This window comes from Asterias amurensis, chromosome 9 (assembly GCF_032118995.1).
Source record: "Asterias amurensis chromosome 9, ASM3211899v1".
Taxonomy (NCBI): Eukaryota; Metazoa; Echinodermata; class Asteroidea; order Forcipulatida; family Asteriidae; genus Asterias; species Asterias amurensis.
In genome coordinates this window covers 22,438,748-22,453,552 of record NC_092656.1, presented here as the reverse complement: position 1 = coordinate 22,453,552, position 14,805 = coordinate 22,438,748, and the positions used below count along the sequence as shown (strand labels likewise).

Below are 14,805 nucleotides of genomic sequence, written 5' to 3'. Positions count from 1 at the left end.
GTGAACAGTTTTCGTTTCGTTTGCTTACATTTAGGCAAACAATGTTTTTGCAAGTATTTCTTAATTGGGAAATCGTGTGTGATACGATTTTGTACTGAATGTCAAAGGCACTGGACACTATTGGTAATTACTCAAAATAATTGTTAGCATCAAAACCTACTTGGTTACGAGCAATGGAGAGATGTTGATAGTGTAAAACATTATGAGAAACGGCTCGTCTCTAAAGTGACGTAGTTTTTGAGAAAGGAGTAACTTTCCACGAATTTGGTTTTGAAATCTTGAGGTCTCGAAATCAAGTATCAGAAAGTACACAAATTCGTGTGACAAGGATGTTTTTTCTTTCATTATCTCGCAATTCGACGACCGATTGAGCTCAAATTTTCACAGGTTTGTTATTTTATCATAATGTTGAGATATACCAACTGTGAAGACTAGTCTTTGACAATTACCAATAGTGATCACTGTCTTTAAGTCACAAGGGAATTTGTTATAATTTTGAGTAGTGCCTATCCAAAACGTTTCGAGTGCTGGCGATTAATTTTGAACCGAAACATAAATGTAGTGTTTACGACATGATACTCAAATTCTAATTGTTCTTGTAGATACAGAATTACTAGAATTAAACATCTAGTACGGGAAAACAAAACAGATTATCCAAAAGATTGATATTTGTTTAAACTTAACTGAACAATAAGCAACTTGAGCATATGAACAAGGGGAAACGTGCAGTTTTCATAAAGACATCATCCCAAACTTCTAATTATGGGTATTTTTCGGACACCGTAGTTAGCACAGTTCTCTCAATATCGTGCCCATGCTCGACCCCACATAACGTGTTGTAGGGACTACTATGCGGCAAGTGAAACCAACCAATGAGTCAACTCGTAATCAACAAACACGTACGGTATAATGGTTAGTATAGTGCATTTGTACGTAAACGATGAGTGTAAGATGTGTGTGTAGTAGCCTTGATCAAGGCGCTACAGCCAGCCGCGATCTGCAAAATCCCAGTCCCCATCACTGAATTCCACCAGTGCACCCCCATACATAACACAGTGCATATAATACGTATACAGCGTATGTACACACATACGTACTGTACATGTACATGTACATGTACCATCTGTATACGGTACACTTACGGTACATGGGTACTTCCTAAGTAGCGCCTTGATGGTTTTGTATCTGCCAAAATTTAGGGCGGAGCTCATTATGCTAATGTTTACTAACAACCCGTTCTCATTGGTTGTTGGTTGACCTATAAACTCTCGCTGCGATGTCAATCACAACGTTCTGCAAGCACTCGCACACACGTGCTCGTCGACGTAATTGTAAACAAACCGTGGTTGTAGTTGCAATGGCGGCGGGCGAGGGAGAAATCCCTACTAGTAAAACAAAACAGTAAGTCGCTGGAAATCAGTGGTGTATAATTTGCAACACAACTACAGAAACTTTCAACAAAATATAACAACCGCGTTTAATGCATCAATCATGGGTTTAGAAATAGAAGGAAGAAAATTAGAACATGTGAAATGTGTTTGAGAAATGTTAAAAAAGTATCCAGGTGTCATAGGTTTCCGGCAAGATGGCTACTTGGTAAGAATTCTTAGGTGTTGGGCATATGACAGTACAACACACCCCATCCCCTTGAAGCACAAACACAGACCAGATGAGATAAGAAACCCAGCTGTTTATTTTGTCTTAATGTAGACATATATTATTTATTACGTTTCTCGCGGTAAATCAAAGTTGGGGATCGAAAATATGTGTTGTCGAAAACATACCAGACGGTAGAAGATGGCGTGTGGCTGAACATGTGGCTGAACAACAACTACAAGTAAAGTTCAATTTCATAAACTAACTCTTGCCATACTACTAGTACTACACTACAACGTCACACTTATAGTACAGCAGCTTTCAATTCAGGGACAAATCTACCAGCTACGTTGTAATTATGATGCTAGTCCTCGTGTTATAATGAAACGCAAGACAACGGAAGTTGTTCAACACCATTACCGACCGGGCGAGTCTTGTCCGGCTCACCCGTACGGCAGCGCATTCAGACCCCTTACAATCATAGCTAATATACACACCACGCTCCCGACACTGCTATAAAAAGCACGTATTACAGTACATGTCCATACAGCTAGCGTACAGCGTACACACACACACACACACGCATGCATGCATGGACGTGGCATGATTGCTTGCAGTAATACGTCATTCTCAATCGCGCCTGTGATTGGCCAATGTTTAGAATGACACGCCCACATCATGAATACCCTTTTATCGGAATTCCGATAAAGCTTACAAACCCATCAAGGCTGTTGTTTGAGCCACGTGTGCGAGGTTGAAAGTAGAAAGACACGACCGTACTCACGACTCACGCTATACTGTTCTCGCTGTACAATGTATGGTAATGTACATTTGTGTATGCACTGCATGCGTGTGCAGCGAACCGGGCCGGGGAACAGTACGTCAACAGCCTTGATCACGGCTATGTGTAGCTGTAGGACCCGGAAGCAGGCAGGAGGAATGACAATTTGTCTGCTGTCGTCTGTTCTATTTTTAAACTGCTGTGAAGTTGCCTTTTGTTTGGTGAGCTATAATTAGGAAGATGATGTTGGGGTGAAAAAGTGGTGGCGCCATACGGAAAGTTATCCATACCGTAGCTCACCTTGTTTGTTGTTGGGCTGTATAATTATTAATTGTGGCACACCTGTCCATCTAATCAAGCTGTGTCAAGAGAGTTATTTTTTTTTATCCCATCACACAACAGGTGATCCGGTGATGGGGACCAACTTGTGCTGTTCAGTGTTTACTGATGACACAAGACAGTGTGTTGTTACTTTTACTTAGCTCCTTTTTTTACCATCGGTCGAGTCTGCCTATTCTTACTTTCATGAAATTTTTTTAGTCGCCATATTTTTGTACCAACTCACTGGCTGTGCTGTTGTTATCTTGGTCATGGGTAAATCATGGAGGGAGGAAGGAAGAGAAGGAGCTTGATCAAAGGGATATCAAAAGTCGAACCTGTGGTACAGCGGTCTTTTAACGACACCTCATAATCACCCACATACCTTATACAAACAATGGGCGACCTGGCGTATGTGAGTTTGCGCGTGCGCACTTGGTTCTTCACTCAACTATGATGTTGTATGTCGTATGGATATAATACAGAAAAAAACAACTTTTTTGAGACCTGATAAAAATTGTGCACACTTGTGCCCACCAAATCGCAAAAACACAATTAAATACCAACCACCCTCGTGTGCTAATACCCAAATTTTGAAGCACCGCTAGTGAGCGGTTAGTCACAAAAAATGTAAAAGTATGCCATGATGTTTCTGTGAAACACCACAAACAGTAAATGAAAACGTGTATATATTCACAATTCTTGTCTCCAATGATTCAACTTTACATGAAGGCAACGGCGCAGTCTGGTGGTACCACACCTTCTGTACAAAGAGATCTAATCCTGCTCGTTAATCGGCCGTCCAGCTGGAGGTCTCCTATCTTTTTCCACTGGTCAGATAGGGGCATTGTCAAGGTATTCTTTTGTTACTCTGCAGTTTTCTGGTCGTTCGAGCTCCTTCTCTTCCTTCCTCCATGGGTAAATTAAGAGCCAGACTCAAGCTAGCCCATCTTGTTGATCTGTTAGTTAGTGTTATAATATTATATTATGGCAATCACAGTACCACACATTTGCGACTTTTGAAAACTTCACATTTAGACATGATGTATCGAAGGTGGGCTGTAACGGCGACTGTGATGAGACCAATTAAAAGAGAGCCATATAACAGCTCTAACCAAGCCCAGGTTGGACTCCTTCGTTGCATGCAACGTCAGTGACTGCTGTCCTGCAACAAGGGCTAGACCCAGTACCTGGGGTGCTGTACTAGTTTTTTTTTAAACTTATCTTCGTACTAGCGCACCCTCATATGGCATCATTTTGAATAGGGAAGCCCCCAAAATGCCAGAACTACAAAAACAGTTTACATTTTTATTGAGTAGATCGTGAATATGGTGGGCCGAGTCTCACTTAATGGCTGCGCATCCCCTAGAGGTCCTCACAGTTTCATCGTTGTGATGCATTCAACGACTGTTTGCAGCGAATGCACAAAGTGTGTGCCAACTATTCTTCCCCTCAACTCACCCCGTCAGCGAATACATTACACACTTTGTGATGGCACTTAGTTACAATATTTGAATTTGAGCGTTTACTTAAATGATAAAAATGTTCCATTCAACAAGACAAAGCCAAGTTAAATGGAAATGGGCCCATATGTAGATTTAGTGCATGGGATGAGAACCCCGCCCACTCAGATGGGGATTGACTAAAAACCAAACCACATGCAAGGCCATCGCCTGTCTGCTGTTGTGGGATCGGAACTGGCCGTGTTGAACCGAAAAAGGCAGGGAAGAAACCACTGAGCCAACCTGAAAGCCCAACCTATAGTACATGTATGTCAAAACTTACCTTTAAAAGTAAACCTGCTCTGTTTTATCCATTTCTTTTTTATCCATTTCTTTTGTACAGGGTAACTTGAGGCTGTCTGTAACAACTCATTGATCACAGAATGAAGAGGAGGTTGCATGCTGAAGTCCAGTCTTGAACTTCACTCTTGAAGGGGAGCAGCAACTTTCCTCTGGTAAAGGGGCACTTCTATGGGGAAAATGTAAGTTTGTATTGGAATCTTGCAGAGGGCACCACAGCAAAAGCACTGGGCACTACAGCAATTTCTGTTGGTGCTGTGGGTTATTTCTAGGCCTCATCAGAAGTGTCTTGACCTATAGAGCAAGGATGAACCGAGAGGACAAAGTCCACCGGGCAATCGTCAAGCAGAAGTTTCACGAGAAGGTTCACGCATCATATGTAGCTTTTGTCTTCCAGCCTCGGACTGCCTTCATCTTTGCTGGCATTCTTCTTGGAGTAGCATTCTTTACGGGATCTTTAAGAGTGACGGGACTTGCTGCGTCTGGGTTGTTCCTCAGTCTTGTAGTGTTTTATATTGTGTGGTTTTCGTCGATGTACTTCGTAGCATATATCTGGACAACAATTGTGCGTTTTTTCGTAACCATGGGGAAGGCAAAGAAATACTAGATGAAACAGTTTGTATGCATTGTTCATTTTGAAAAAAGTATAATCGGCAAAACCACCAGGTTAAAGCTGCTTAGCCCAAATACTTCACTATCATGAAACAATTCAGTTCGTCAAAAGACAAAAATAGGCAAAGAGCCTATTGTGTTTTAAAAAAAATTATTTGGCCATGTAACCAAAGTACATTTGTAAACAGCACAAATGTAAGCAATTTTGGGATGGTCTAAGTAGAGTGTTAAGGTGGACTTTAAAGACATAGACACTATTGGTAATTGTCAAAGAATAGTCTTCACAGTTGGTGTATCTCAACATTTGCATAAAATAACAAACTTGTGAAAATGTGAGCTCAATCAGTCATTGAAGTTGCGAGATAATAATGAAACAAAAAAAACACCCTTGTCACACGAAGTTGTGTGCTTTCAGATGCTTGATTTCGAGACCTAAAATCCTAAATCTGAGGTCTCGAAATCAAATTCGTGGAAAATTACTTCTTACTCGAAAACTACGTCATTTCAAAGGAAGCCGTTTCTCTCAATGTTTTATACTACCAAGCTCTCCCCATTACTCGTTACCAAGAAAGGTTTTATGCTCCGAATTATTTTGAGTGATTACCAATAGTGTCCACTGCCTTTAAGTGGAATACAAGAGAAAATGAGACTGAACAAATGTATTGCCACAAAGAAACAAAATGTCCATGGACCAGTGAAGTACTGTACAAATATTGAGTGTCATACCTAAATGATGAAAATGTTCCATTCAACAAGACAAAGCCAAGTTGAAGGAAACCAACTCTATCTTTCAAAGATTGAAGATGTTATCTCAATTGCACGAATGCAAAACACTTATTATTATTTCTAAATAATGTCTGTCCAGCATTGTTATGACCTTTTGTAAGTTTTTAAGGTGTAGTTTAATGCTTTAAAATGATGCAGTTGGCACTACTAATGAAGTATTTCACTTGGGAGTATATTTTTGGAAATCTATGTATTTCTTGATAACAATAGTTTTACTTAAAAATTTGTAATACTTTGAAAAATATGAAACTTGCAATAGGACAGAAATTTAGGCAAAAATTTGACTTTGCGGGTACGACCATGTAAACAAGCTCTTTTGAGAGAGTGTTGGCTCTAAAAAGAGCTGGTTTGGTCTTGACATTTCGAACAGTATACTCTGCTCGTCTTTTCTCCTGAAGGCGAGCAGAAAAATGCGCAGAGTATACTGTTCGAAACATCAAGACCAAACCGACTCTTTTTAGCGCCAACACTCCCTCAAAAGAGAATTATTATTTGGTTGTTCCCCCAATTTTACTATTGTTTATAGTTTATTCATATCCTTCACATCATGTGAAGCTACAAACATCATTTGAGGTACATGTAGCCTTCAGTCAAGGCGCACGCGGCACCAGATGTCAAGCACGACCCCAGATATATCACGCACGACAAAAGAAAAACCAGCGCGAGCTAAGCGCCTTTAGCGAAGCGCCTTAAGCAACTCGTTTTGGGGGCTCATGTGTTTTTTTACTTTTTGTCACAGATTTTGGTGGGAGAAATGTAATGCATAATTCATTCCATGGGCTTGATGAGTAGTGACCAATAAGAAGACACAATTACCACAGATGACAGTCGCGTGCATGCCCCTTTACCCACACACACACATAATGGTGCACTAAAAAGTCACGTGTTGAGGGCAACACAAAAGGTGCATGAACAAGTTGCTAAAGGCACTTCGCCGCTCGCGCTGGTCTTTTTTCGTGCGTGACATCTGGGGTGCCTCCGCCGCGTGCGCCTTGATTAAAGGCTACACTTGAGGGGAAAGTCTAGCATTTTTTTTTATTTCCACTTCTCAAAAAGGGAAAGTTTTCCATCGTGACTATTTTTATACCATGTCCATGAAAGTTATTTTTGCTTTAAATCAATGTTTTACTCTCGCTTTAATTTTGGCAACACTTTCTGAGAACAGAATGTCCACTTGATGTTTTTTAGGGTGTTGTTTTTTTTTACACAGAATAATGATGAACACACAGTCATTTTGCATTTAATTGTTTTTATTTAGATAGATATATATAATATAATATTACGTATCCATGCAACATTTTTTAGCGACACATGTTTACCTTAAATAGTTATTCTTAAATGCAATATTAAGTACAGTTCCTACACACGTCCTTTGATTTTTTTTCTGGTGAAAATTTTGAAAGTATCTTAATATTATCAACTATACTCTAATCAAGTGCAATTTTCAATGTGATTAAGTTCCGCTTTAAACAAGCCTAATTTCAAACAGAAACTATTTTTTATAGCTCTGCATTAAAAATGAGAAAGCAAAGTTTCATAATGAAGATGAATAAATAATATCACAGATTACAGATAATGGCTGCTGCTTTAATGCTTAGTGTATGAAATGCCTACAGTGGTTGAGAAGGTAGCGAATGGCTGGGTTTATTTCTACCAATTGCTTCTTATTGAAATCAAAGACCTTTATCATGCATGTACTGTAACATTCTGATTGTTAACATACCCACTAAAAATACTCGAGTATTTTACCCTTTTTTTAAAGCAAAATTTCAACAAAAAATCAGAAGAGAAAAGTACAGCAATTTTATCAAAAACTGGGCCAAACTTTAAGGTGCAATTTTGAACTTTAATAAAACGATGCGTTAGCAACTACTGATGTAAACTTTTCACATTTTGAATAAAAAATTCAAATTTTGACGAAAAAGTCAAAAAGATCATAAGGCTATAGCCTATAGCCTTGCGAACTTTTTAAAAAAAATCATAAGGCTATAGCTATGTGAACGTTGCCAAAAATCGGAAAAAATCATAACTTTTCGGAAATAATCATAAGGCTATAGCCTTGTGAACTTTTTGAAAAAAATCATAAGGCCTTGTGAACTTTTTGGAAAAAATCATAAGGCTATAGCCTTGTGAACTTTTCGGAAAAATCATAAGGCCTTGTGAACTTTTCTGAAAAAATCCTAAGGCTATAGCCTTGAGAACTTTTTGAAAAAAATCATAAGGCCTTGTGAACTTTTCGGAAAAAATCATAAGGCTATAGCCTTGTGAAATTTTCGGAAAAAATCCTAAGGCTTGTGAAATTTTCGGAAAAAATCATAAGGCCTTGTGAACTTTTTGAAAAAAATCATAGGGCTATAGCCTTGTGAACTTTTCGGAAATAATCATAAGGCTATGTGAACTTTTTGAAAAAAATCATAAGGCCTTGTGAACTTTTCGGAAAAAATCATAAGGCTATAGCCTTGTGAACTTTTCGGAAATAATCATAAGGCTATAGCCTTGTGAAATTTTCGGAAAAAATCAAAAGGCTATAGCCTTGCAAACTTTTGGGAAAAAATCATAAGGCTATAGCCTTGTGAAATTTTCGAAAAAAATCATAAGGCCTTGTGAACTTTTCGGAATAAATCATAAGGCTATAGCCTTGTGAACTTTTCGGAAATAATCATAAGGCTATAGCCTTGTGAACTTTTTGAAAAAAATCATAAGGCCTTGTGAACTTTTCGGAAAAAATCATAAGGCTTTTCGAAAAAATCATAAGGCTATAGCCTTGTGAACTTTTCGGAAAAATTCATAAGGCTATAATCCTTGTGAACGTTTTGGAAAAAATCATAAGGCCTTTGTTATTAGGCCTTGTGAACTTTTCAAAAAAAATCATAAGGCCTTGTGAACTTTTTGAAAAAAATCATAAGGCCTTGTGAACTTTTCGGAAAAAATCATAAGGCTATAGCCTTGTGAACTTTTCGGAAAAAATCATAAGGCTTTTCGAAAAAATCATTAGGCCTTGTGAACTTTTCGGAAAAAATCATAAGGCCTTGTGAACTTTTCGGAAAAAATCATAAGGCCTTGTGAACTTTTCTGAAAAAATCCTAAGGCTATAGCCTTGAGAACTTTTTGAAAAAAATCATAAGGCCTTGTGAACGTTGCCAAAAAATCAGACTCATAAGGCCTTGTGAACTTTTCGGAAAAAATCATAAGGCCTTGTGAACTTTTTGGAAAAAATCATAAGGCTATAAGCCTTGTGAACTTTTCGGAAAAAATCCTAAGGCTTGTGAACTTTTTGAAAAAAATCATAAGGCCTTGTGAACTTTTTGAAAAAAATCATAAGGCTATAGCCTTGTGAACTTTTGGGAAAAAATCAAAAGGCTATAGCCTTGCGAACTTTTGGGAAAAAATCATAAGCCTTGTGAACTTTTCGGAAAAAATCATAAGGCCTTGTGAACTTTTCGGAAAAAATCCTATAGCCTTGTGAACTTTTTGAAAAAAATCATAAGGCCTTGTAAACTTTTCGGAAAAAAATCACAAGGCTATAGCCTTGTGAACTTTTCAGAAAAAATCATAAGGCCTTGTGAAATTTTCGGAAAAAATCATAAGGCCTTGTGAACTTTTCGGAATAAATCATAGGGCTATAGCCTTGTGAACTTTTTGAAAAAAATCATAAGGCCTTGTGAACTTTTCGGAAATAATCATAAGGCTTGTGAACTTTTCGGAAAAAATCAAAAGGCTATAGCCTTGTGAAATTTTCGGAAAAAATCAAAAGGCTATAGCCTTGCGAAGTTTTGGGAAAAAATCATAAGGCTATAGCCTTGTAAAATTTTCGGAAAAAATCATAAGGCCTTGTGAACTTTTCGGAATAAATCATAGGGCTATAGCCTTGTGAACTTTTCGGAAATAATCATATAGCCTTGTGAACTTTTTGAAAAAAATCATAAGGCCTTGTAAACTTTTCGGAAAAAAATCACAAGGCTATAGCCTTGTGAACTTTTCAGAAAAAATCATAAGGCCTTGTGAACTTTTCGGAAAAAATCACAAGGCTATAGCCTTGTGAACTTTTTGAAAAAAATCACGCCTTGTGAACGTTGCCAAAAAATCGGAAAAAATCATAAGGCCTTGTGAACTTTTCGGAAAAAATCATAAGGCCTTGTGAACTTTTCGGAAAAAATCATAAGGCTATAGCCTTGTGAACTTTTCGGAAAAAATCATAAGGCTATAAGCCTTGTGAACTTTTCGGAAAAAATCATAAGGCCTTGTGAACTTTTCGGAAAAAATCATAAGGCTATAGCCTTGTGAACTTTTTGAAAAAAATCATAAGGCCTTGTAAACTTTCCGGAAAAAAATCACAAGGCTATAGCCTTGTGAACTTTTCAGAAAAAATCATAAGGCCTTGTGAACTTTTCGGAAAAAATCACGCCTTGTGAACGTTGCCAAAAAATCGGAAAAAATCATAAGGCCTTGTGAACTTTTCGTAAAAAATCATAAGGCCTTGTGAACTTTTCGGAAAAAATCATAAGGCCTTGTGAACTTTTCGGAAAAAATCAGAAGGCTATAGCCTTGTGAACTTTTTGAAAAAAATCATAAGGCTTATATAGCCTTGTGAACTTTTCGGAAAAAATCATAAGCCTTGTGACTTTTTCGTCAAAATTAGTGTCACGGCCGAGTGGTTAAGAGCATCGAATTCAAGTTCTGGTGCTAAGTCACAGGAGTGTGGGTTCGAATCCCGGTTGTGAGACTTGTGTCCTTGAGCAAGATACTTTACTATAATTGCTTCTCTTCACCCAGGGATATAATGGGTACCTGCGAGGGTAGAGGTTGATACTGTGAATGAAAAGCTTTCGGAGCGCCACGGCAGCTCGGGGCTGTATACTCCCTAATGGGAGCTGAGAAAGATTAAAGGGATGTTTATTGGCCCAATGACCAGGGGACTAATGTAAAGCGCATTGATACGGTTTATTGTGAAATGCGCTATATAAGCATTTGTTATTATTATTATTATTAGACGCCTTATTGTTGCTTGGCAAGACCTGACCTTACAGAATCCATTTTTACGTTCAAAGCATTTTGCTTCAAAGACTTAACACATTTTGTCACCAAGTTGATAAAAAGCAACATTTCAGATTACACCTGATAACAGAGCTCATGAAACAGAGATATCTACTGTACATGCACGTTCACAAACTTTGACAATGTAATTTACCACCAATGAAAGTCATATTGATTTCACAAAATACTCTATAAATTCAGTATAGAATTTGTAACTACATGTACCATACATTTACACAGAAAACATGGTTTCAGTTGTTTTACATTGGAATAGTGTGTTTTTTCCACGATACTCTACATCTACATGTATACACATGAACACAGACATGAATGAATAGATGTGTGGTTAATAGGCCCCTTGCATAACGCAAAACGCAAGAGGGACGTCGAGGTCACGCGCACAATATGACGCACAATGAACAGCTATTATCCAATGATTTGCCTCCTCTTGTCTCAATGAGGGCTCTTTTTGGCCTCAGTGATCGCACTTTTTGAGAGTGTGACGCCGTATGAAAAGGATCTATTGAAGCTTCACACTGGTTTCTTTAGAAATTGCAACTTATTTCTTAAAAAACGGCTGTTTCAAATATTTGATAATGCTGAATATGGAAAACACTTCATCATCAGCTCAGAAGATTGCATTTTTGTGGGTGTTGACTGGTAAACAATTTCTCTAAAGAAATGTCTTGGCCAAAAGCCACGTAGTCATTTTCAAAGAAAAATAAATATATTTATATTGATAGAATATGGCTTTTTTTGGGGGGGGGGGGCTTTTGATGTTAAGATTTATATGAATTTCACATTAATTGCCCTTTTGACCATGTAATTTCAAATAAGAACATCATTTATAGCACTGAGCTGACTGTATGAAGCAGTCACTGTTTCCAGGAGTTCATTGAAATGAACCCGCTATTGGTACTGTAAATCAACCCCCACTTTGAATTCCTCACCCCTCATCTACCCAATGGAATGCCTCACTAGTTGATAAATGGAATGATCTATTGTGAACTTTAGGGATGTCATACTTTAACAAGTATCTTCTTAATGTCTTTCACTAGCATACTACCTATGACCATCTTCTCACAGTTGCTGGTAATTTTTCCCTTCCCGTCGCTGGATGATTTGACTGTGACGAGTACCACCACACCTTTAGATAAGGTTTTTGCCGCAAAGCGGAAGGTCATGAGTTGGGGGTCGCTGGCTGGGACTATCTGCACATTAGCGACCTCGGCTACTTTGGCGATTATCTTCTTCTCTGTGTTATCGGCCTCTGGAATGGTGATGTTGTCTGAATTCTCATTCATACCCGTCAGCTTGCCTGAAATAAACCAATTGGAAACATTTCAATTAGGGTTTTTGTATCCATTAACACCGATGTGTGTTAGCACTATATACTTAGTACTTTCCGACAGCTACAACTGTTGTGGGGATCTAAGAACAAAATAGGTCCACATAATGTTGCGACTTCAAACGCCATGTGGACTTACACACGTCCACACAGTGTTTGTTACAGTGTTGAAGAATAGGATTTTCCTTGAATATACAGAACTACGGAATGTCCACACAGTGATGGCAACACAGAGCTATGTGTGTGAGAGTGTGTCTACCCATTGAAACCAAGGACTTTAACAAAAAAGGGATGCGGGTGTTTGACAGAGGAAGGATGTCCTCATTTCGCTTTCGTGTATAAAACCAATGGGAAGACAAACAGTAGGAGAACAAAGAGAGGTCGTCGATTGGTAGCTGTAATCACAAACAAGTGTGGGTTTGAGTAGGTATACACATTCAAACCGAGGACGTATAACAAAATAGGACAATAGTGTCCACGGTTCGGGAAAGGTCCACGCTTGGAAAATGTGTAAAAAAATAATGGGAGCTGTTGCAAAAAAGCTGGAGTAAATACAAAAGGGACAGTAGGAGGTCCATGATTGCAGGCTTATACAACAGTACAAGCTTATATGTGCGTGTGTCGAGTGTAGTGCTTACAGTGGACAAGGGACAATAGGAGGTCCATGATTGCAGGCTTATACAACAGTACAAGCTTATATGTGTGTGTGTCGAGTGTAGTGCTTACAGTGGACAAGGGACAATAGGAGGTCCATGGTTGCAGGCTTATACAACAGTACAAGCTTATATGTGTGTGTGTCGAGTGTAGTGCTTACAGTGGACATGCACATGATTGCAGGCTTATACAACAGTACAAGCTTATATGTGTGTGTGTCAAGTGTAGTGCTTACAGTGGACAAGGGACAATAGGAGGTCCATGGTTGCAGGCTTATACAACAGTACAAGCTTATATGTGTGTGTGTCAAGTGTAGTGCTTACAGTGGACATGCACATGATTGCAGGCTTATACAACAGTACAAGCTTATATGTGTGTGTGTCAAGTGTAGTGCTTACAGTGGACATGCACATAATGAGTAGTGTGGCCCCTGTCCTGTTTGTGGACAGGTAAGTGTGATACATACACACATCACACTTGCAAACAGCACAGGGGCTCCACTCCTCAACAAGAAACGGGCGATGATGACTTACTTTGCTGTAGGAGGAAATCACTCTCGTTCATACTGATTGGCTGAAGAAGCTCACCAACGGGGGCCTTGATGCTTACACTAAACTTGCGAGTCTCCGTACTGTTAATACAAATAAAAAAACATAAGAGTCCGTGAATGCATGTGTGGATGTGGTGCAAGACTAGTACATGTGCGTATTCAAACTTCAGAGACCAACTTGGAAGACAGTGCGAACTGATTATTTGCGACACGCAAAGTCACTTCGAATTTGCTATCGCGTCAAGTATTGACCAGGCTTTACTCTTCAACACTGATATGATGCCATCATGCTAAATGAGTCATGAAAATAAGTTTGTAAATGATTAAAATAATTTTTGTCTCATGAGACATAAATTATTTTCATGACATTGTTTTACTCAATTCCCAAAAAGTACAGCACCTCAGCACGTAATATTTTCAGGTAAACTTTCTACTATCATTATCTTCAAACTGTGTAAGTTTAGTGTAAATCTGTGGTCATTGTGTTTTTTGTCCTACAAAAGTTACATAGACCCTTTAAGTTAAAATTTAAATTGTTCTAGCGTGTACAGTCTCTGACTTTGTTGGGAAGAGAGTTCCATAGTTAAGGTGAATCATATTGGAAGAAACATTGATTGAGAACTGTGTGTGGACTCGAACTGCTGTTAAAAGACCTTTCAAGCATAGATAATACTCTTTTCAAATGTTTTACAACATTTTGCTTGATCGCATCACATTTCATCCCAATAAGATCATTACCAGATTTCAAAGTTAGCCGGCTGAGTGGTGTCTCCGTAGTCTATGCCTAACGTAACAGAGACTGACTTTCCAACTCCGAGGTTTGTCACCTCTGGAAACTCATGTAGCTTCATCCCCGATGAGAGTTTACTTTGTCCTGCAATAAAAACAGAAGCTGAAGTCAAGAAACTGAGCTATCCCGAGGATGTAAAATCAACAACAATAAAAATTTAACAGTGCGTGGATTCATTCATAGCTCTTTTATCCAACACTCAGTGACGCTCAAGGCGCTTGAGCATTCAGTATATTCCTACATGGTATGTTGGACTACGTTTGAAATATGAGACCTAATCCTTTTACATGCATGTAACACCATGTAACAAGGTGTTGGACATAGTGCAATACATGTATACAGCCAATCAAACCACGAACACCACGGCAAACCCCTGCTCTTTTTGATAAATGCACTGTTTTATTTTACATGCACATGGGACCAATGGCTTTACGTCAATTCTAAAGGAGGAACCATGATGGTTAAGAGTCTTGCTCAAGGACACGGGTGTTACGCCTGGGATTCGAACCCACACTCTGCTGATCAGAAGCACCA

At 38.7% G+C, this 14,805-nt stretch overlaps 1 protein-coding gene across 2 annotated transcripts in view; it reads right to left on the bottom strand.

Annotated features, from left to right (window-relative positions):
- Positions 1-4,539: 4,539 nt before the first annotated feature.
- Positions 4,540-14,805, bottom strand: part of LOC139941389 (AP-3 complex subunit beta-2-like) — a 29,646-nt gene continuing 19,380 nt past the window's right edge. For both annotated transcript variants that reach the window (XM_071937856.1, XM_071937857.1), the window contains exons 21-23: positions 14,220-14,355; positions 13,465-13,562; positions 4,540-12,247 (exon numbers count right to left, since the gene is read on the bottom strand). In XM_071937856.1, coding sequence (XP_071793957.1) covers positions 11,949-12,247; positions 13,465-13,562; positions 14,220-14,355 — 533 coding nt within the window. In that variant the 3' untranslated portion in view covers positions 4,540-11,948. The remainder of the gene's footprint in view (positions 12,248-13,464; positions 13,563-14,219; positions 14,356-14,805) is intronic.